Consider the following 20,893-nt stretch of genomic DNA (forward strand, 5'->3'; position numbering starts at 1 on the left):
TTTTTTTTAAAAAAAATTCATACACACCTTTGATTAATAAACACATTTTTGCAGCCATTTTCTTAATATAACACAGTTTTGAGTCTTATTTTTACTAATACAAACATTTCTTGGTGTATAAATGCATTTTTGTACACTATTTTTATTTGAAAACTCCATCCTAAATGTGAAGTGAGAAGAAGTCTTTAAGAAGCAAAGATATAATCTGGACAAAGTTCAGTGGTTCAAAACTGTATTGATTTCACTCTTAGAACTGATGCTTAACATGCTGGTGGAAATAAGCTGAATGTGAAAATGTAACACTTTAGTGGAAGTATATATTGCTTCCTTTTACCAAAAGGATGTCAAAAAACTAGAGAACAGATTTCATATATTTCAGTAAGAATACTGACTTATTTGCAAAGGACACGTATCTAAAAAAAGCTGGTAAAATGTGTGTACATCCATAAAGGATCCAGAAAAAACAGATCCAGAAAAAACGGTATTAGGCTAGTTTAGACTTCATTCCAAGGAGAGCTCAGGATCAAATCTACCAAAATTTACAAGTTAGTCCAGGTGTATTTCATTTTAAAAGAAGTTTTTTAAAAAACAAAAGGAAAAGTGGTCAATTAAAACATAGCACATCTTTGCATAGGCAAAGTTGTGCAAGGGTAGAAGGGCTGACATATGAATTCAGTGCAGATAAAATAGCAAAAGTTAGAGTTCAAGTTACTAACCTGCTGGAGCCCTAGAGAGGAGAACAGCTAGATGGGCAAAAAGCACAGGTCTCACTGTTTAGGAAACAAGACAATCCAATGCAGCTGTAGGGTTGGTGTCACCCAGTGCAGTCACTCATGGGCGCAGGAGTTCCAATGTGTGACTCCTGGCACACTTCCGGTGCATGTGAGAATACAAGTGTGGCCGGAAGTACCCTGCATATCACAGGGAGCAGGCACCACACCCGGAGTGCCTCTGTGCTGTGTCTAGGTGGCCCAAAAAGGCCTGGTGTCACCCCTCCCTTCTGAGGTGTCACCCAATGCGGCCCACATCCCCTGCACTCCCCTAGTGATGCTACTGCAATGCAGAATGCTAACAAAGAAGATTGACTTGATGTGGAAAAGAGTTTTATGCTATGTGCATGATTTTGGTTATAGAGGGATGGACTATGTTTTTAACTATTAAAGTGGAAATCACTGATCTCTAGAAGTTGTGAAACTGCATCTCCCAGCATTCCTCAGCATTGCTATGCTAGCTAGACTTTTAGCTCAGCAGCATATGGAACACTGCACAATTCCTAGTACTGCTGTATGAGATTTCATGTTTATCTGCTCAAATGTTTGTTCATGTTCTTTGCATTTTGAAAACTGCTCTGGGATCCAGAGAGGGAGGGTTCCAAAAATGGAGGGCAGCGTGAGTCCAACCCTATAGTTGAAAATTATGTATATATGCAAACCATCATAATCAGTAAAAGATATCCTTTGTTAAGATTCAGCACTAAGCTTATACAAGCTGATTGAAATCCTGTATGGCACAGTGGAGTGTAGTAACTCTATGTGAAGAACAATGCAGTGGACCCTTAAGTCACTGAGGAGGGAGGGAGGGAGGAATACCAGCCTCTGCAACTACTGAAAAAGGACATAAAGAGGTATAATGTTGTATCATATCTGTGTATGTTACTAACAAGAAGCCTGCCAATACTATTATTATTATTATTATTATTATTATTATTATTATCTTTTATTTATGAAGCGCTGTGAATTTACACAGCGCTGTACATACAATCTTTTTAGTTAGACAGTTCCCTGCCCTATTATTGTTGTTGTTATTTATTTATTTATTTATATCCCACTTTTTTCTCCCATACAGGGATCTAATGTATATTACGTTATCTATGGCTCCTACACTGCTCACAAGGTTTATTATGACATTGTGTATATTCATTACTACACAGTCATTAGAAGTCACCAGGTCCTTTATATGGGCATTCTATTCCTGTGAAATATTACCCAACATTAGAATATTTTATTTCCCATAACGTAAGAACCAGAGGTTATCCTCTCTCTTCCTAGTAGAAATCTCTATCAGTTAAAGTGAAAAACATCCTTATCATTGGTCATGACAAGGAAGACAAAATTATATTGGCCATCCTTTGAAAGTAATTTTACAAATGTGGCACTGGTATTTCTCTGGTTGTAATTTTTTTATTGAGAAGTAAATTGTTGATCAGATGTCTACTAATAAATCTATTTGAATTTAGTTACCAAAGATGCAGGTACAGCAATTCCAGAAGGATTTTCTTCCATTCTTCGGCTGTTAATGAACAAGCTTGAAATTTCAAGTGTTTCATTGTGCAGGCTTCGTAACTGGAGATGTCTGTACCCTGAAATAATAATAGGAGAGGAAACCAGTAAGACTACACTATCAGAGTTACACATTTTGCAAAGAATAGACTGGTGGCTGTTTACTGTGCCATTAACCATTAACCAGAACACCATTAAAGAGTATTTGAGTGATTTTCCCTTCATAACAGTAGCCTGAAGACTTGTTTTAAAACAAAGATGAGTATTCCCTTATTTGAGAAAAGCGAAGTTACTCTGTGCACCGTAATAAATATTGCTTAGTGACAGTAGCTGTACAAGAGATTATGAATGGAATGTCTGCAGTTAATCTGAATCTTTATTTTGCTTGATACAACCAACCAAAGTTAGATGAACTAAGTAGACAATTGGGCCTAAATCCGTTTGCTTGTCCCAATTAGAGTAGCCAGAGTGAATCAATTCCTGAATGCTACATCAACATCTATGTAAATACCATTGACTCAATTAGTCTACTCCAATGATTCTCAATCTTTTTGCCCCTGTGACCCGCTTTCCATCTACATACGGACATCCCGCCTCCACCCAATGTAGTATATGAAAAAAAATTTTTTTTTGTAGTGTGCATGTTTTTGTTTAAAACCTCTGTCAAACATGCAGGCCTCTTGTGCCGCACATGCCCTCTGCCTTAATTTTGAGTTCTCATGCTCTCTGCCTCCTTTCTTCACTTCCCTCTTCCTCTTCCCCTCTCCCCACCTGAGAAATTTTCTCATGTGCCAAGGACAAAACATAGGGAGATGCTGAGCATGAAAAGAAAGCTGATTTTTGCTATGCCTGAGCTTGGAGGAAGGCTAATGGGGGAAGATGCTTAGCATCAGAAGAACCAGGCAATCCTCAACAGTGCACCCACTCACCCAGCCATAGGCTTTCCCTTCTTTTTCACAATTGCTGTAGCTGCAAGCTGACTTCACTTGCTCCATCATAAGCAACTATCATGCCCCATACTTTGAGAACTGGTCAACTCTATTCGAAATTTGCAAATACAATTAGATCTCCGTTTCACTGGAGAGGTTCTACCAATGTCAAAGTCCAGTGAAAGATGAAAAGTGGCCATTGTTAAGATATTTTCAAACTAAGTGCCCATTAGCTGAGATAGTAATATACATTCATTAAGTTCAGCATGTTCTGAAATATAAACAAACAGGTGTATGCACTAGAAAAGAAAAAACAGAGAAGACTCTCCATGACAGTACTCTTCCCAAATGGACAATGCATGCCTTTTAAGATAATGAGAATACACACATCACAGAAGAGCACTTAAGGGCTATTACTAATTCCAGGGTATGACCCTGGCATCTCTTTCTAGGATGTATAGAAGATTTTCAAAAAAAACAAACAAATCTTTAAACATCACATTAAAAAAAAATCAGAAACATTCACAAAAAAATTACATCTGTTGTAATAAAAATGAGACCCTTAAGTGTACATTGTTTTTAAAAATATCTCATAAAGAGCCAGTGTATTAAATACATTACAGAAGTACAGAAGATGTGTGGGAATAATAATCTGTAAAAAGCACCTTTTCATACTGCCAGACACTGGTAAAAGTAATGCATGATTGGACACCACCATAGCTCTTTCTCAGCCACCGGAAGCGGAACTGGAGCAAGGCAGGAAAACACTGAGCACAATATACTACACATTAATAACAGTCACAACAGTAGCCATGCTTCCTTTGCTCTGTATGATTAGTTTCTAAATACTCAGCAGCATAGTCCAAGCCCTATATAAAACCTTCATTTTACCTCTCTTTAGAGCCTTCAGTGAGATAATTCTTTGAGCCATTACAGTTGAAGAGTTGTTTTCAACAACTGCAAAGCGAAGGAATACTAGATCCTCAAAGTGAATCCGGAAGAGGAACTGTTCATTCCACATGGGATTGAGAGTGTTGCGATGAATGGGTTTAGTGCGGAAATGGCAGCTATCCAGAGGCATGCCAAGCACATCCACTTCAATGCATGGACTTCCTGTGCTGTTGCTTGGACAAACATTCTGCCCAGACACAATCTGAAACACAAAACATGTAGCGTGATAACCCAGTGGGTTTTAAAATAAATTCTTTTTCTCAAGCAGAAGATTACTAATGCCTCCAATAACAAATTAATTAATTTAATAGATGATTTCAGAAGTACTGGCTGACTCTTATCTGAAATGCTTGGGACCAGAAGTGTTTGGCATTTTGGAATTTCTTTTGGATTTTGAAATACCTGTACAGTATCTGTACAGGAGATGGGATGAAAATCTAAACACAAAATTAATGTTTCATATACAGTTGCCCCTCTGCTTAACGTGGACTTCAGATCTGTGACCCTTGCTTACTCACAAGGAGCAAACAGAAGGGGTTAAAAAGGGGCCTATGGGGATTGAATATGTGTGAGTTTCCATTTTGATGGGGTGTGTGTGTCTGGAACGGATCCCTCCTGAAAATGCAGGGCTGACTGTACAACTTATATACCTAGTCTGAAGGTAATTTTTAAAGTAATGCTTTTAATAATTTTGCATAGGAAACAGAATTTGTGTACATTGAAAATCAGAAAGCAAAGGTGTCATTATCTCAGCCATCCATGAATAAAGTTTTGGGTTTTGGAATGTTTCAGATTTTGGGATTCTGGATAAGGGAATCTCAGCTTGTATCACCATAACTATGCTCCCCAACTTCTTAGGGGTTGCAGCCAGGTGGGTTGAGCAGGTGTCATCTTCTCTGGCAGGCTTTCTCCTTCCCAAAAGACCATGTGGTTTTCCCAGGACTTTGGGAAGGAAAAACCAGCCAAACCAACTGTTGGTTGTAGGTTCGGCAGCAACAAATAGTAGCATATTTATATAGAAACAGAATTGAAACAGTGCTACTTGCTTATTTTGATACAGAAGAGCAGCTGTTTCTGGGCAACCACCCAAGTGGAAAACTTCAATTTGGTTTGACGCCAGATGTCCCTTCCTCCAACCACATCAAATTCAAAAGATTTATGCCTGAAACCTGTTTGTATATGTGCATCAAATAAAAGCAGAAGGCTTTGTAGCAGTTCTCTACCATTTACCTCTTTGCTCCTATCTGTAATTGTAGCAGTCTTTTTAGAAATATCAAGAAGCATCACTTGCCAAAATTTAACCCAAATTCCATAGTGTGTGAGCATTAGTAACATATTAAAATTACTTACAGACAACCTGTTATTGTAAAATATAACAAAGCAGTTTAAAATGGGAAAATGTATTAAAGGTAATAACAAAACATAAAATACAGCATCCGAAGTACAGTAAAAATTTAGTGCCCAGGAATACTGAAATGACTTCCTTCTGGTTTGTCCAAAAATGTATTACTTGCTTTATAATAAAATATGTTATTAGGAGTCACTTACTGTTAATGAATAAATAGCTGGTTCCATATTGTCCAGATCTCTTTCTAAAGGACAAAAATGTTGATACATTGGGCAGTTCTTGTCCCACAAGACAGGTGGTTTCAGAATGTATCCACAGCCACCATTTGATTCAAACATTGCTGCATTCAGGTGCAAGGGAAGATCTGCAGGTAAAAAGCATTTAAATATTAAAATTCTTAAGACCTGAAAAGAAGACAATTCATTATTTTTATTTAAAATGGTTATTTCTTCTCAGTTTTTCTTAATATTGATTTCATAACATACAATGGCACCCGCAAAATTACAAATACAACTGCTCAACTGATCATAACTCTGAAGTAATGGACACTTTCAGCTCAGTTCTAATAAAGCCCACACTTTTTCATTGAGCCAAATAATCTCTTGACCTTTAAAAGATTAAAACAGCAAAACTGAAATAATTGGGCCCATATTTCTTAGCAGTCTAGACAGAGTTATATTTATCACACAAATGCGTGCAACACATCCTTACACAAAGTACAGAAACAGTCAATTGAACTATCCACTTTAAAGGAGCTTATCTGCATTTAAGTGGATTTTGTTTCAACAAGAGATTGGCTTAAACCTAAAGGGCATTCAAATTTTAACTATTTTATCAAATGCACTCTATCATAAATTATTACAGTACATAGGGTGTGTAAAAATTCCCAGCTGTATATGTGGCTGAAAAAGAAAAAGATATTTCAAGGCAATACTAAATGCAATTGAATTACAGTAATTGAAGATATGAGATATGAAGTTGCTCACATTATGCCAGATGAGACCACTGGTTCATCTAGAGTGATACAATGTACTCTGAGTGGCACTGACTGTCCAGGGCCGGAGGATTAAATATTTCCCACTGCCATCTACCTGCAGCTTGATATTTCTTAACTGGAAATGTCCAATATTGAATTTGTCACCACATGCATTCTAGACCTCTAACAACCCTGGCAGAGATTTAGTACTGGCCTAAACTATATTTAGGCATTCAACAATATTTGTTTGTTTGCTTTCTGTCTTGCACCCACCAGGACTTCCAAAAATACTTTTTTTAAAAAGTGAAAAAACACTTGGAAACCTAACAATAAAGTTAAAAATACAGCACACAGAATTATTAGCAAAACAGTTATCTAAATGTATGAGTGAATTACACTAGCTCATAGGAAAAGTGACAAGTGTCAAGTGAAAAACTTTCATTATGTGTGGAGGCTCTTCATGAAATCAGGTCAGAATCACATGGAGCACCTCCATCTATAAAGAGCTCTCCTTTTCTTAGTGGTGTCGCTAGCCTTGGTGTCACCCAGTATGGAGGGCTGCTGGGGGGGTTGACAGAGGGGGAGGCCTAACCCACCGCCTCCTGCTGATTCATTTACCTGCTTTCAACTCTTACAAGGGCTGCTGTACCCCAAGTGATGGTGGCAGTGACAGACTCCCCAACTTCCCCTCCACTGATGCTGCCTCACCTAATTGCCTGATTGCCCCAGGTGGCCAGGCAAGTGGGTAATGGGAGGGGACAAAAGGGACAAGCTCATCCCTTCTCCTCCTCCATTGCCTCAGCTTCATTCTTGGGGAGGGAGCCAGGCTAGTAGAGCAGCCTGGAGGGATGCACTTGCCCCTCCTACCCTCCGCTAGCTTCTCAGAGGCAGCAGGAGGGCATGTGCTCGCTTGCCCCTTCCCTCCTGCTTTCTCTCCTGCCTGTCCCCCCTTCCCAGCCACCCGTTGCCTAGCCAGACCCAGAAAGGGCTGCTCGGTACTCTCCATGCTCCCATTATCATGCCCCATTTTCTCACCCACTTGCCTGGCCAGGACTGGCAAGAGCTGGCGGGGGGGGGGGGGCGCTAGCAAATGAGACTGTGGGAGGGATGGAAGGAGTGTGTGCTGCTTCTTCTCTACATTGGCTTCCTCCTCATGGAAAGCATCAGAACAGTGGAGCAGTGGAGAAGGCAGGCACTGGGGAGCACCAGTGTGCACACATACACACACTCCTCTGAAGTGTCACCCGGTGTGGTCTGCCACTACCTCTTCAGACTTTTCACTTTTTAGTGAACAAAGCCAAGATGAAAGAGCAGGACTAGCACATCCTCAAAGGTTTAGTTAGTCCCCTTACAGAATGCCTAATTAGAGTGCTCAAATGACAAAGACAAATTACTAATATCCATCTCTCTGCTACATTTCTGCACAGCTTGGAAAATGTACTTTTTACAACTGCAGCTCCAAGAAACCCATCCCGGTTGAAAAATTCTGGAAGCTGTAGTCCAAAATGATGATGATGATAATGATGTGAAGTTGAAAGCTTTCAGGACCGGCATCCATGATTTTTTGTGGGGTTTTTGGGCTATGTGGCCATGTTATAGAAAATTTTCTAGAACATGGCCACATAGCCCGGAAAAACCCACAAAAGACAATGATGATGATGATAGCCAAGTTCTGTTATGTGACTGAAACATGATGAGGCAGGGCAAGAAGTATTAAACATGGAGCATTGTACACACACAAGATGTTATTTGAACTGGATCTGCTATCCATATGCAGGCAACATTTCATGCTCTGCAAATACTTGATCACTCATATTGCTTTTTCCTGACATGATTAACAATGAAGTGCTAATATCTAAAAACTGAGGTGCTCTACTTTTCCCCTGTTCTATGCATCTTTCCAAATCCCAAACGTGTTTGTTTAGTGATAAGAAATGCTGGCTGCAATTGATGATACCTTACTGATGTTGTATGGAAAGCTTATTTTCAGTGTCATTTCTTGGGGACAGGTCCATCTTTATTATTGTTCATCTTGATAGTTTATGGCCTGTTACAGACTGCCAAAATAAAGCTGCTTCGGGTCTCTTTGGAGGTATGCTGTTTAAATGATGCATGGGTCCTAAGAGTCCGGAGATCGCGCCAAAGCCACACTCCATTCCTAAACACTGGAGTGCAGTTTTGGTGCAGCTTCCGGATTCTTAGGATGCATGCGTCATTTAAACAGCATACCTCCAAAGAGACCCGAAGCAGCTTTATTTTGGCAGTCTGTAACAGGCCTATGTTAGTTTTAACTACATAATGATAGAAGTATAACCACGCAAAATGTAATTAAAAAAACAAATAATTTATTTTGTGACGTGATGTCCAAAGTGGACATATAGAAGATGCACATTAAACTACTAAATAATTAGTGTTCATACCATCAGTTTGGTAGTTCAGTGCCACTAGCTGTACCCCATGAAGCCAGAAGAGAAGGGGATGAGGATTGGATGAGTCAATCCGTGTAGCAGCTGGGTATGTTCTCAGCAGCTGGCAAGTGGTATGCTGTATCAGCTTCTGAGAATATCGCCTGCATAAGCGCTTGGCAGCATTTTCATTCAAAGAGGAGATATGGTAACATCTAGGAGTCCTTATTATAGAACTGAGAGAAGTTGTGGTGCTAAAAGCAGGAGAACAAGCTTCTTCCCAACTTTGCCGTGCACTGTCAAAGGCACCTAGAAAATGAATAGCACTTTCATGTTATACATGCAGAATTCTGTTGCATCTTCCCATCTTCCATTCATTTATACAACACATTAAAAGGAAATGAATACAAGATTATCAAATTGTTAAATGCATGATTATCAAGAAGTACGCGATTTCCACACAGCCACTGTTAAAAAACACATCTATGGTATGCTTCTTCAGAAGAGGGAAATTCTGCAAAGCACTCATCAAAAACATTCTAAAGCAGTCCCTCTCAATTTGCAGGAATCTGTTCCACTCCCCCCCCCCATGAAAATGGCGACTCGCAAATATTCAAGTCCCATTGAAAGTAATGACATGTGCACCAGAGGTGCACACTACCATTTTGTCCTTCCCTACTTGTCCCTCCTGAGAAGAGTGAGACTGGACTCCAAGTCTGCAAAAAGGGAGGGACAACTGTAGTTGTTTCCTGGTTTCCTTCCCTGAAGGAAGTTCTATTTCAGACTTTTTTAAAAAAAAGGCATTGTGTTGGGATACAGACCAAGTCATGCACAGAATAACTCCTCCGAAAACAGAGGGACAGGCACGTAATGGCTAAGTTCATACACTCTTGACTTGAATGGTCTACTCTAAAATATGACAAAGTCTGAATCTATACAGTCATGTTTTCATTCCTCCTGCATTAACTGTTATGGAAGATAGGAGGAGGAGGTAACTATCTTTTTACAGCATGACAGAAAGGCATATGATGCAGCAATTTTGCAGGAACTAAAGAAGTCTGTGTCTAAGTCAGTGTGCAGATGTGTATTGCTGTCCTGAGCTCCATGATGGAAGCAAATTTATTAGGTTTTTTAAAAAAAACAGTGCATGGATATGCAAATATTTCAGCAAAGCAACAGAGAATGAAAAATATGACTAAATCCAATTTAACTCTGATTTAAGAATAAACTAGCTGTGATCTAGTGGAGGAACTGAAATTAGCCATGATTAGTAGCCATTACTTTCAGTGGGTCTATGCCACATTATACTAACACTGAATGTAGCCCTCACTACAGACATAAAACCCAGTGTAGGTCAGAGCTTGGAAGTGTTGCTGCTTGTACTACAAATCACCAAATTCCCCAGCCATTGGCCAAACTAACTGGATATACTGGGACTAGCTGGCCACAAAAGTAACTTTTCCAAGTTGAGTGTAGGTGTAATGCTGGGAATCTCATACTACAGATCAAGAAATTAGAAACAGTTTGTAGGATTATGTACTTCCTTTTTCTCTGCATCTTTTCTTTGAACCAAACCAATTACTCTCTGTTTGCCTTATCCACCATTTAACCAGGCTGAAAAAGTTACTTTGTGCTGGTGGAGACACAGAGTAAGAAAAAAATTACTGTATAAACTCGACTACAAGTCAACCTCATGCATAAATTGAGGGCAGGTTTTGGGGCCAAAATTAGGGATTTTGACATGACCTGTGGATAAGTCGAGGGAAGCTCCTTCAGTGTGTGTATGTGTGCATGTGGCAAGCGAGACTCTAAATGAGGATTTTTGCTTCATCCTTTCAGCTTTCATTTCAACCTTCACTCATCAGGGAATGGGTGGGAGAGAGATTCTGTTTGTTTGTTTAAAAGCAATCAGTCAACCAGGACTCTTTCTGCTTGGCGCAAGAGAGAAATAAACTGCTCAGCCAACTGCATGGGGAAATCTGAAAGAGCTGTAACATTACCATACTGACCTGTAAATAAGTTGACCTGGGATTTTGGGGTCAATTTTTGGGCATAAACTTTTTGACTTATAGGTGAGTATATACGGTAATGGTAGATGGAGAAGAGCAGGAATATAGGAATCAACAATCCACTACCAATTTTTTAACCACAGTTAGGACGTTAGCAGAATTATGTCCACATTGGGTCTTCAGTATAAAATGTTGCCTCTTTTTTGGCAATTAAAGTAAAGATATATTGCTCTTACAAATAATTTTTGAAGATATAACTGGGAAGTATTTTCATTTTATCATTCCCTTTATTGAAAGACTAAAAAGTCTTGTAAGTGAGAAAAGAAGACATTTGTCTACATCTGTTCATCTTCCTTCTCAACTAACATCTTCCCGGGATTAAATAAAAATATTAACCCTCCACCAAAATCACAGGGTTGTTTTGTTTTGTTTTTTGAAGTGCACACACACCTTGAACATATAAACCATTCTCATCAGAAATAAAATGTTTGGCATGAAATGTGGCTTTCCAATGAATAAAATGATTGAATTTATATTTCTAGTAATCAAACACAGTTTCAACAGTTCATTACTTTACAGTAGATCCATTATTTGTAATGAAATCATTGTGATGGTTGCACTGCTAATGGAAAATTATTCCAAACTTTGCATGCTGTGCGTGCGGAGCAATGTGTTTGATCTTTAACTAGCAGGTCTGGTATACGTGTTAGATTATAGAGCCATTCCCTGTGATTGGTAAGAGAAGATCCTGATTTTACCTTTTCCAGATGCTTTGGCAAGCATTGCTGGCTCCCCTGGGCTCAGCCTCCCAGGATTGTTGCCAAAAATGGACTTCCTGCTCTTTCTTTCCTTCCCTCTGCTAGAGCCAGATGGATTTAGAGTTGACAGGCCTATTTTCATTGGGGGAGGAAAGGAAACACACATAATGAGTGGATTCAAAAACATGAGCAAGTGGGCAGGATTTTCTAGGTCATTTTTCACAGTTTATTTCAAAAAAATTAATACAGTATTCTCATACTAATGTTTTATGCTGGAAAACTACATACCAGATCATACCAGAAGTGCAGATATCATGCCAAACAATATTTTCTTTGCTAATGTGTTGAAAGTATGAGACCAGGTCTGCATCTGCACTTCAGAAATAATGCAACTGACACCACTTAAACTACCATGGCTCGATGCTATGGAATTCTGGGATTTTTCATTTTGTAAAATATTTAGCCTTCTCTGTCAGAGAACTCTGGTGCCCCACCAAACTACGAATCCCAGAATTTCATAACATTGAGCCATGGTAGTTAAAGCAATATTAAACTGTATTATTTCTGCAGTGCAGATACAGCCTAGATTAAAGCAGTGAAACACTTTGCCTTGAAATCTAACTTCAAAGAGCAGAATATCATTAAGGTAACCAGAGTTTTAAAATCTTCTTCCCACTACTGTCCCTTGAATCCCATGTAAAGCTACTCCTGGGAGCTGTGAGATTCTCTAGAACAACGGGAAGAAGAAATTAGTAAAAATTCAACCTCCCTCATCATCACTTTACAAAAACAGAAATACCTTTCCACACCCATGACAGCAACTCTGGCCCCAAATGCATGCTAATTGCAACTGTAAGCAGATTTATTTATATTGCTAAGTTAGTGATGAATTCCCAGCTCTTTTTTATCCATATAATGTCCTGACCATTCTTATTCAGAATTTTAAAAGCAATTGCATGGGGACATGTTTGTATGAAAAAGACAGTATGCTGATATAGTCGGCAGCAAAGTCTGTTTATAAAAAGGGGCATACATTTATCAGAAGATTAGGCCCTCTGACCAAAGGAAACTTACAAAAATGCATAAGGGTAGAACAATGATCACAACAAGTTATATAACAATCTATATACAGCATTTCACTACAACAAAACAAATAATATAACCTTCATCCCTCTATGCTACAAAATTAAACCCTCCATCTTTTTCTCTAATACTTCTGCAAATCAATGTTTCATTCTTGCTCTGGGCCATTTTCCTTCTACAACCCACCCATTATAGAATGGCTGATGGCCCAGTCTCCACATGTTGTCTATTCTTACTCCATTCCAATTTCCTGCTTCTGCTTCTGCTCCTACTCCAATCTAATCACACTCTTCTAGTTCCTCTATTGGACAGTAGCCAATCTTTACTGAAAAGATTAGTTGTCTGTGTGGATGTGTGTGTGTTTGAGAGAGAGATAGAGAGAGATGGAACAGGGAGTAAAGAAGCAAATATATGCATGGAAAGAATGCATCTGGCAAGGGAAGAGACAGGATCAGTGAGGACTCACTTTTGAGAAAGGAATCTGATCTGCCCTATTTCCCACAGAATAAAAATTCTTTATTACAAGGCTGGCATCTCAGGGGTGGAGAGGGGGTGGGTTAGATTCTCAAAGCCAAAATTTGTTCTTACCTGCCATGCAATGGGAGATTAGCCAGGTTTTTAAAAATACTTATTTCAAACCAAATAACAACCACTAGCAATCTGGATAATATACTTACCAGGGAATTTCACAGCTTGACAGTAGATGACGAGATCTGACAGTTCAGGTGCTATTTGTCTACTTTCTTTTTTATTTTGAGATAGATAAAATTCTTCACCTAATTCCATGTCATAAACCTGTTATCAATTCAAGTCATAAAAATGATTTCAGCATAATTAATATATGTCCATGGTACAGGTTAACATGTATATTTGAATGCATATTTACAAACACAACCTTTTATCATTTCTTTCCCTTGGTTTCTCACTTGCCATTTTACCAACCAGAATGGTTGCAATTAGAGGCAGGGTGCAATGGGAAAGTAGGACAAGAGAAGCAGTGCAATTGTGCAGTCTGAGTGGATTTCTCTCACACTGCCATCCTCACATGGTTTCCTCCAAATAAGGCAAAATGTTGGTACTTTTCCATTTGAGTAACTAAATATTATTTCTTGTGAAGACATTGTGCCTAGGGCTAAAAAACAAACTAGTAAGGCATTTAAATAAGGCCTCTATTAAAATAATGTAATTTAATCTGTGTATTTAAGACACATTGGCTGGAATCCTCTACGACAGTTATGAATGCATAACATACTTATGCAGTGCTAACTGTTACATATTCATGATTCCTGCACAGTCCCTAGTTTAGGGGCTATGCAGGGACAGTGAAAGCCACCCAATCCCCATTTATCAGGTTACAGCCACAGTAGCTGGCAAGAGTCTGCTCCTCTCTCAATTGGGAAGCAGCTGACTGATGTTCCTCGCTCCCATCATGCAAGCAATCTCCAAAGGGATTGCAACAGGGGGCTTGTTTCTGCCTGTTACACAGGAGGTTACTGGTGGCACCACCAGTCTGTTGCTTTCTGATTGTATAACAAAAAAGTGGACAGCCCGCAGTAATTAAGAAATGCAGGATTTCTTATTGGCAGAAATAATGGAAGTCTAAAGACATGGTCACAGTGTTGCTCTATATGGTGGGAACATTAAACCGTGTTGTAGAAATAGCAGCTAAAGACAGGCAAAATCTACTCAATCAGTTTATTATTGTACAAGCTATTGTAGGCAAGAGTCCATCATATGGTTCCAGCTATGGAGAAGGCAAAGGCATGGTTGGCAAGGTGAGTGAAACCTTTTTTTAGGAAGGCAAAATTAGTATGACTACTAAGTTATTGAAACAACTGCTGAACACCAAATGAGGGACAATACATTCTTAAATTGAGAGAATCACTTTGATTTAAAATCAGAAGACAGGCAGACGATTGTCAATCAGACAATCAGTTGATGTCAGTTTGCAAAGACTGACAACAACTAACTCACTCATGTATGGATCAAAAGAGGAAAAACTCCAAGTTTTCCTAGATATAATTCGTGATGGAAGACTTTCAAATTAATGTTGTACATCTATACATGTCTATCAATCAATGTTTATTGATTAGCCCATGGGCTGTCTCAAAATAGCACAAAGCTAAATAGAATTCTATATAAAAACGCTATATAAAAGATTAAATAAAAAGAACATGAAAATGAAATGTATGAGAATATAAATACAACAGACAATAATATATTAAATAGATATAGTAGAGGTAAATTTATACATCATATTTCTTCATCACCCCAGCAATTTACCCCAAACAGCCCCACATATGAAGATCTCAAACATATTGTTTTGCTTAAATACTGAGCAGTAATGACAGATATTTTTGATTCTTGACCACTCATAAAGTATGTTGTTCTAATATGTGTATCCCAGTGCATTATTCATTTAATATAGGGATCGAGATACAAATCTCTCGCTTGCTGATACAATTTGCACTTAAATAGTAAGTGTGCTATATTCACAATTTCATGCTCACTACAGATACAGGTTCGCTCATTATAAGGGATGCCATTAAATCGCTCATCTTTTACCATAGTATCAAACTGGTCAAATCTAGCTCGAGTAAATGCCTCCCTAAGATGTTTTGACATTTGTATTTTTAGTAGTTGGCTATTTGAAAGGTCTGTTTAAATTGGCTCAGCCATTTTAGGTTGCCTACCTTGCTAAGGGTGGCTATATCTTTTTGAGCTATACATGTCTACATGTCTACATACCACTGAGTTCAGTGGGGCTACTCCCAAAGAAGTGGACTGCAGCCTAAGGTCCAAAACACACTGCAGAAATAATCCAGTTTGAGACTGTTTTAACTGCCCTGGCTCAATGCTAGAGAATTCTGGGAACTGTAGCTTTGTGAGTCATTTAGCCTTCTCTATTAGAGAGCTCTGGTGGCACAATAAACTACAATCCCCTGGATTCTCCAGCACTAAGCCAGGGCAGTTGAAGTGGTCTCAAACTGAACTAGTTCTGCAGTGTGTTTTGGACCTAAAATAACCTTTTAAAGGGCCAATGAATGATGGCGGTAGACCAATGTGATGGCAGAAGGCCAATGTATTAAAACATGGATTTGTTTCAATCCAAGAGAAAAAGGGGACACAGCCAATTTTTAATAAGAGAAAGGGCATGCAAAAGGGCACCGCAAAAGCCTCTTTTCATTCCATTCAGACAAGTGTTTTTTCCTCAGTTGAACACACTTTCAGTATCTGAAGAAAAAAGCCGCTGTGGGATGACAGGCCATAAGAAGCACTCTTCACTCACAACTCTTTTTCTGATAAAATAGACCCTCACAATCTCCTGTCTCTACTTGACTGGGGCATATCCCTATGGAACTGCAATGGAGATACAGCTGTATGTTAAAGATAGCAATACTTCCATTGCCAATGAATGGCAGAAAACCAAGGACTTTATCACATGTGAGGAAGTTCTCTTAATTTCGAATGAAAAGAAAGTGGGGCCAGAACGCATTCGCTAGTTCAGCGGATTTATGTGAATGCGAGCTGTGTTTGAACTGGCTTCCCATTGCCTGAAAATAGCATGCCGTTGCCCAAATTTGCGTGTGGTAGTCTATCACACAATAATGTGAAAACCCATGATTGTGCTCGGACTGACTTCCCATTGCCCGAATTTGCGTGTAGTGGGTTATCACGCAATAAAATTAAACCCCATGATTGTGTTCAGATTGCTATTGGATTATACTTCTAATTTCCCTTGTCTAATAAACTCCCAAGGCCTTTGCAACATTGAAGAGCTCTACTACAAAAAGGCCCAGGATGTCTGTAGCTGGCTTTTAAACGACTCCTTTAAGAGTATCAAACATTTCTTAAAAAGAATTCTATATTCTAGGGTTCAATACATGTCATAGATGTGACATTGTTTCAGGCGCAGGCTGTGGTATCCTTGAATCTATTTCCCTATAATGAGGTCTTTCTCTTTTCCTATTGCCTTCTACTTTACCAAGCACTATTATCTTTTTTAATGAGTTACACTGTCTCATGATATGGCCAAAACATCACATCCTAAGTTTGGTAATTTTGGCTTCTAGGGAGAGTTTAAGCTTGATTTGCTCTACGACCGATTTGTCTTTCTGGCAGTCTACTCTTCAGTATCCATAGAATTCTCCTCCAGTGCCACATTTAAAACATTCTTAGTCAATACAATGGCACAAAATAGATATCAATATACAGTGGCCCCCTCTTATATGCAGGGGATCCGTTCTGGACTCCCCCACCCACCCACGTATGTCAAAAATGCATAAGATCAAGCCCCATTTGTTTTAATGGGGGTGTGCCCCTGCGCACACCATTCATTCTTCTGGGGCCTGCCATCCATGTGACCTTGAGTCCGTGTATGTCAAGCTTGCATATGGCATGGGCACACTGTACTAAAAGATTATTTAATGCAAGGCTCTTTTACTATTCTCTGCAGGCACTTGACAAAGGAACTTCTTGTCTACCAAAGCTGAAGCGACAACAAATGGGCCTGAATGGTTTTCAGTAAATTTATAAAATTCCAATTCTAGATTGCAAGTCATCCTCAGTGTGGATGCAAGTTTGGGAGGAAAATATAAATATTACCTTTCCTTTATTATTGTATATGGTACTATCTGTCTTCTTTATTCTTTTGGCAGTTTCTTCACTGTATTCAAACTGAAGCTTATCAATGGTTAACTTATTCTCAGGTCGATCTTCCAGAATATTATCTGGAAAGTAAACATAATCTGATTGAAGAGTTGAAAAGTTCAAGTCAAACAGATATTTTGACAAGGCAGCTCTTTTAATTCTGAATAATAACTAAGCCATTTCTTCCTCGATTAGAATGAGAGCATCTAGAGCAGCCTACTGGTTCAAACCAGTGCCTTACGGATATGTTGGACTACAGCTTCCAGAATCACCTAATCAGCATAGTCAAGGGAAGTTGTGTGACACACTTGCAAATTATCAAGTTGGTGAAGGCTGTTCTAGCTTATCTTTTTCTGCACAGCAAATATCAATTTCCTTAAGAAGGAAAACAAAGTGATTTCTCAGTTTAAAATTTTGTGGAATAATACACTGCATCAATTCAGTAATTTTAATAGTAATATTTTCTGTTCCAGACTTAGCCCTAACACATAAAGTATTTATTTGAAACTAAGGTGGAGCACAGGGGGAGTGACAAGGAATGGAAGCACTTACTAAAACCTTCCCAATTCAGAACCAAACAAGAAACTATTCATGTATTTTTAATTATCCCACATAACATGTGACTCAATAATCTATTTCACTATAATCAAAGTGTGTAAATAAGAAACTAGTATAGCGCAAGCAAATATTGTGATTTCCAAAAGAAAGTAATGTGAAAGAGTGCATTCTAAATATGCATTATAAGATGTTTGGAAATGCAGTGCAGAAATTCATGCAGTTACGATGCTTGACCAAATGGCCTTTTACCTTCCTGGCTGTTAGGAGCAGGAGAAGCATTAAGGACATCAGCTACAGGAGAACAGAGTCAGAAAGGGAATAAGAGTAAAGGAAATTAAGAAATAAAGGCAGAGAAATGAAAATTACATTAAGACTATGTTGTCAAACTATCAACTTGTCACAAACATTTGCGGAATTGCTTCAGGAAAACAACTCTGGAAATGCTATTAGAAAAGAAAGAAGTCAGATTTCATAGAAGACAATTGATTCCAAATTATTTTAATGCTCAGCTGACTTTATAGCATGAATACTTAGAAAACTCATACAAAGAAAGTAATCAGATATTAAGCATCCTATAAATCAGACAAATACTGTATATATATTAACAGTTACAAACTTAATGCACATATGATGAAGTATTACAGCTTTACTACAGTGATCCACTGGGCACTTTCTATGATGCAAGAAATTACCCAATAAAACATTAAAGTGTGTCTTTTGCTATTTTATCTTTTGCATTGTGCTTTCTAATGTTTCCAGTTAAATCACGTTCTGGCTATCAGATCTATCAGGTAGGAAATGTGCAGTATTTTCCTGAACACTATGAAACATGCATCCTGAACAGAATGTTTTAATCTACAGTATGCTACTAATTAAACTCTCTGACCAGCTAAGTCTTTAGAAAAAACAGAAGCTGTTTTGTTTTGCTAGAACACAACTCAAAGTGGGAGTAGTAAGCACAGCTGTAGATCAGTTAAAATTTCATTTCTGTGCAGATATTGCATCAACCAATCAATCATATTAAGCAGTAAATCAGAAATAATGGCTGTATTTCCAAATTATGGCAACAGTTTACCTATTCTATCACTCTGGCTTTTTAAGAATATCCTCAGTCACATAACTATTAATGCTGAATCATGTTCTTTATTGTTATTTATTAGATGGGGCAACTACCAGGGAGTGGTGGCTATATTTCCTCTTCTTGGCTTTGGGAGGAACTGTCCCTCCCTCTACCATCCCTCCCCCAGTTTTGGATTTTTTTAAAAAAAACAGGTTGCTCTCAGGGGCAGAAATTTCACCACATATTTGGGCCTCCTGGACTGGTCTAGACACAAGAGAGGACTTCTTAAAACCAGAAAGTAATCCAGAAGTAAACTTCCATGCTTAAATGTGTGCGGGGTGGTGGTCATTTTGTTTGGTTTGTGAAGAAATTCTAAATATATATGGTAGAAACAGTGCCTATGCCATAAATCTCAACAATGTAATATGAAATTAAGTACATTTGCTTACCATCAGAAAGAGACTCATAGTCATAGTCATATTCATCTTCTTCATCCTCCTCTTCTTCGTTTGTAGTGGAAAGGTTCCCCATGTTACTACCATTACTTGCTTGAGCTTGCATATACGCCAGCTGATGAGCCTACAGCACGAAAACAAAATTCAAAATCGCAAAGGAAAATTCATTTATAATATACCATAATGTTCACAAACTTTGTTTAGCTCCACCACTGAGCTATGCACCTTTCCAAGAAGCGGTAGCCTTTATCTTGAAGAAATCACATCCATGTTCCAGGAACAAGCATCAATACCATCTCTTATTTGTCACTGGGTTGCTCTTTCCCACTGAGCAACTAAGCATGGCATGATATAGTTGTAAGTTATGCGAGTTAGTGTGAATGATTTGGACAAGTTTGGCAGAACAGTTATGAAGATCTAAACTCCTTCCAAAATGGAGTACATATGGCCATTTCTGAGAATGACTATCCTTACAGATGGAAGTAGGCTTACTTTCTTTATTCCTAAGGAATGTACTGAGAAGAGAAGCAAGCAAGTCTGACTGTGCTGGAACAAGGAGTGAAACAAGGAGGGATATTACTTACTGTAGGAGCAAATTTTATGCAACTTCAGGTTCTTCTAGGCATTTGATAGGTAACAGGATTGCTAATGCTATGGACCTATCAGTTTATGCTCTATCTGTATGTATGTACAAATAAAGCATGGAGAACATCTATACACAACCACATATTATACATTATATTAAAGACACAGAGCCCTGTGAAAATATTCTTCCTTTAGAGGAAGAGGATTGTTATCCCTGTAAACTCTGGATAAGGACAAAAGTAACTGATAACAGACTGTATAATACCTGCCAAATCGAGCCTTCAAAAATAAAATATTCAGGAGGTCCTAGTAAGTCCTTATTTTCATCCTCAAGCCTTATTATGTAAAGATCTTACCTTCTGTTTTAATATGTCCACTGGAGTTTGATGTGCTTTGAGCTTTTTATTTTTAAGCAGAATTTTTCTTCTCAGTTGATGGGGAGAAGGCAGCATTGGGTCATCAGAAAAGTCAGTCTCAAATAAAAACTTAGTTACAAGCTTATCTCCAAATGTATTCTGCAATATCAATAAGTTGTAAGTTATTAAGAAAGATGGTCAAAATCCTTAATCATACAGTTTGAATAGTATTATTCACACAATTCATTTAATTAAATTGTAGTTTAAGAAGGTATGCTAACCTTCAAGCATGCACACAACCCCATTTAGCTCCCATTTTGCTCCATCCTTCAAGTTAGGAAGGAATAGTTTCTTGTTATATGCAAATCAATGAACTATCACCAATAGCTTCCAACAACCTATGGTTTAAAACTGCCTTGCAAAGCCTAGTGTTCACTTTATTTCTTGGACAGAATATAATGCAGATTTATGATTAATTACAAGTTCCAGGT

General features: G+C 38.4%; 1 protein-coding gene across 3 annotated transcripts in view; it reads right to left on the minus strand.

Annotated features, from left to right (window-relative positions):
- The window catches only part of PLCE1 (phospholipase C epsilon 1), a 196,888-nt gene that overhangs the window by 14,549 nt on the left and 161,446 nt on the right, over nt 1–20,893 (minus strand). For 2 of the 3 annotated variants that reach the window (XM_042456836.1, XM_042456838.1), the window contains 10 exons: nt 20,403–20,561; nt 19,456–19,585; nt 18,196–18,237; nt 17,344–17,468; nt 13,416–13,533; nt 11,656–11,787; nt 8,904–9,197; nt 5,708–5,871; nt 4,100–4,361; nt 2,241–2,359 (listed from right to left, as the gene is read on the minus strand). In XM_042456836.1, the coding sequence (XP_042312770.1) occupies nt 2,241–2,359; nt 4,100–4,361; nt 5,708–5,871; nt 8,904–9,197; nt 11,656–11,787; nt 13,416–13,533; nt 17,344–17,468; nt 18,196–18,237; nt 19,456–19,585; nt 20,403–20,561 (1,545 nt within the window). The remainder of the gene's footprint in view (nt 1–2,240; nt 2,360–4,099; nt 4,362–5,707; nt 5,872–8,903; nt 9,198–11,655; nt 11,788–13,415; nt 13,534–17,343; nt 17,469–18,195; nt 18,238–19,455; nt 19,586–20,402; nt 20,562–20,893) is intronic. The other variant, XM_042456837.1, reaches the window with a different exon arrangement.

The sequence above is a fragment of the Sceloporus undulatus genome, chromosome 3 (assembly GCF_019175285.1).
Source record: "Sceloporus undulatus isolate JIND9_A2432 ecotype Alabama chromosome 3, SceUnd_v1.1, whole genome shotgun sequence".
Lineage (NCBI taxonomy): Eukaryota > Metazoa > Chordata > Lepidosauria > Squamata > Phrynosomatidae > Sceloporus > Sceloporus undulatus.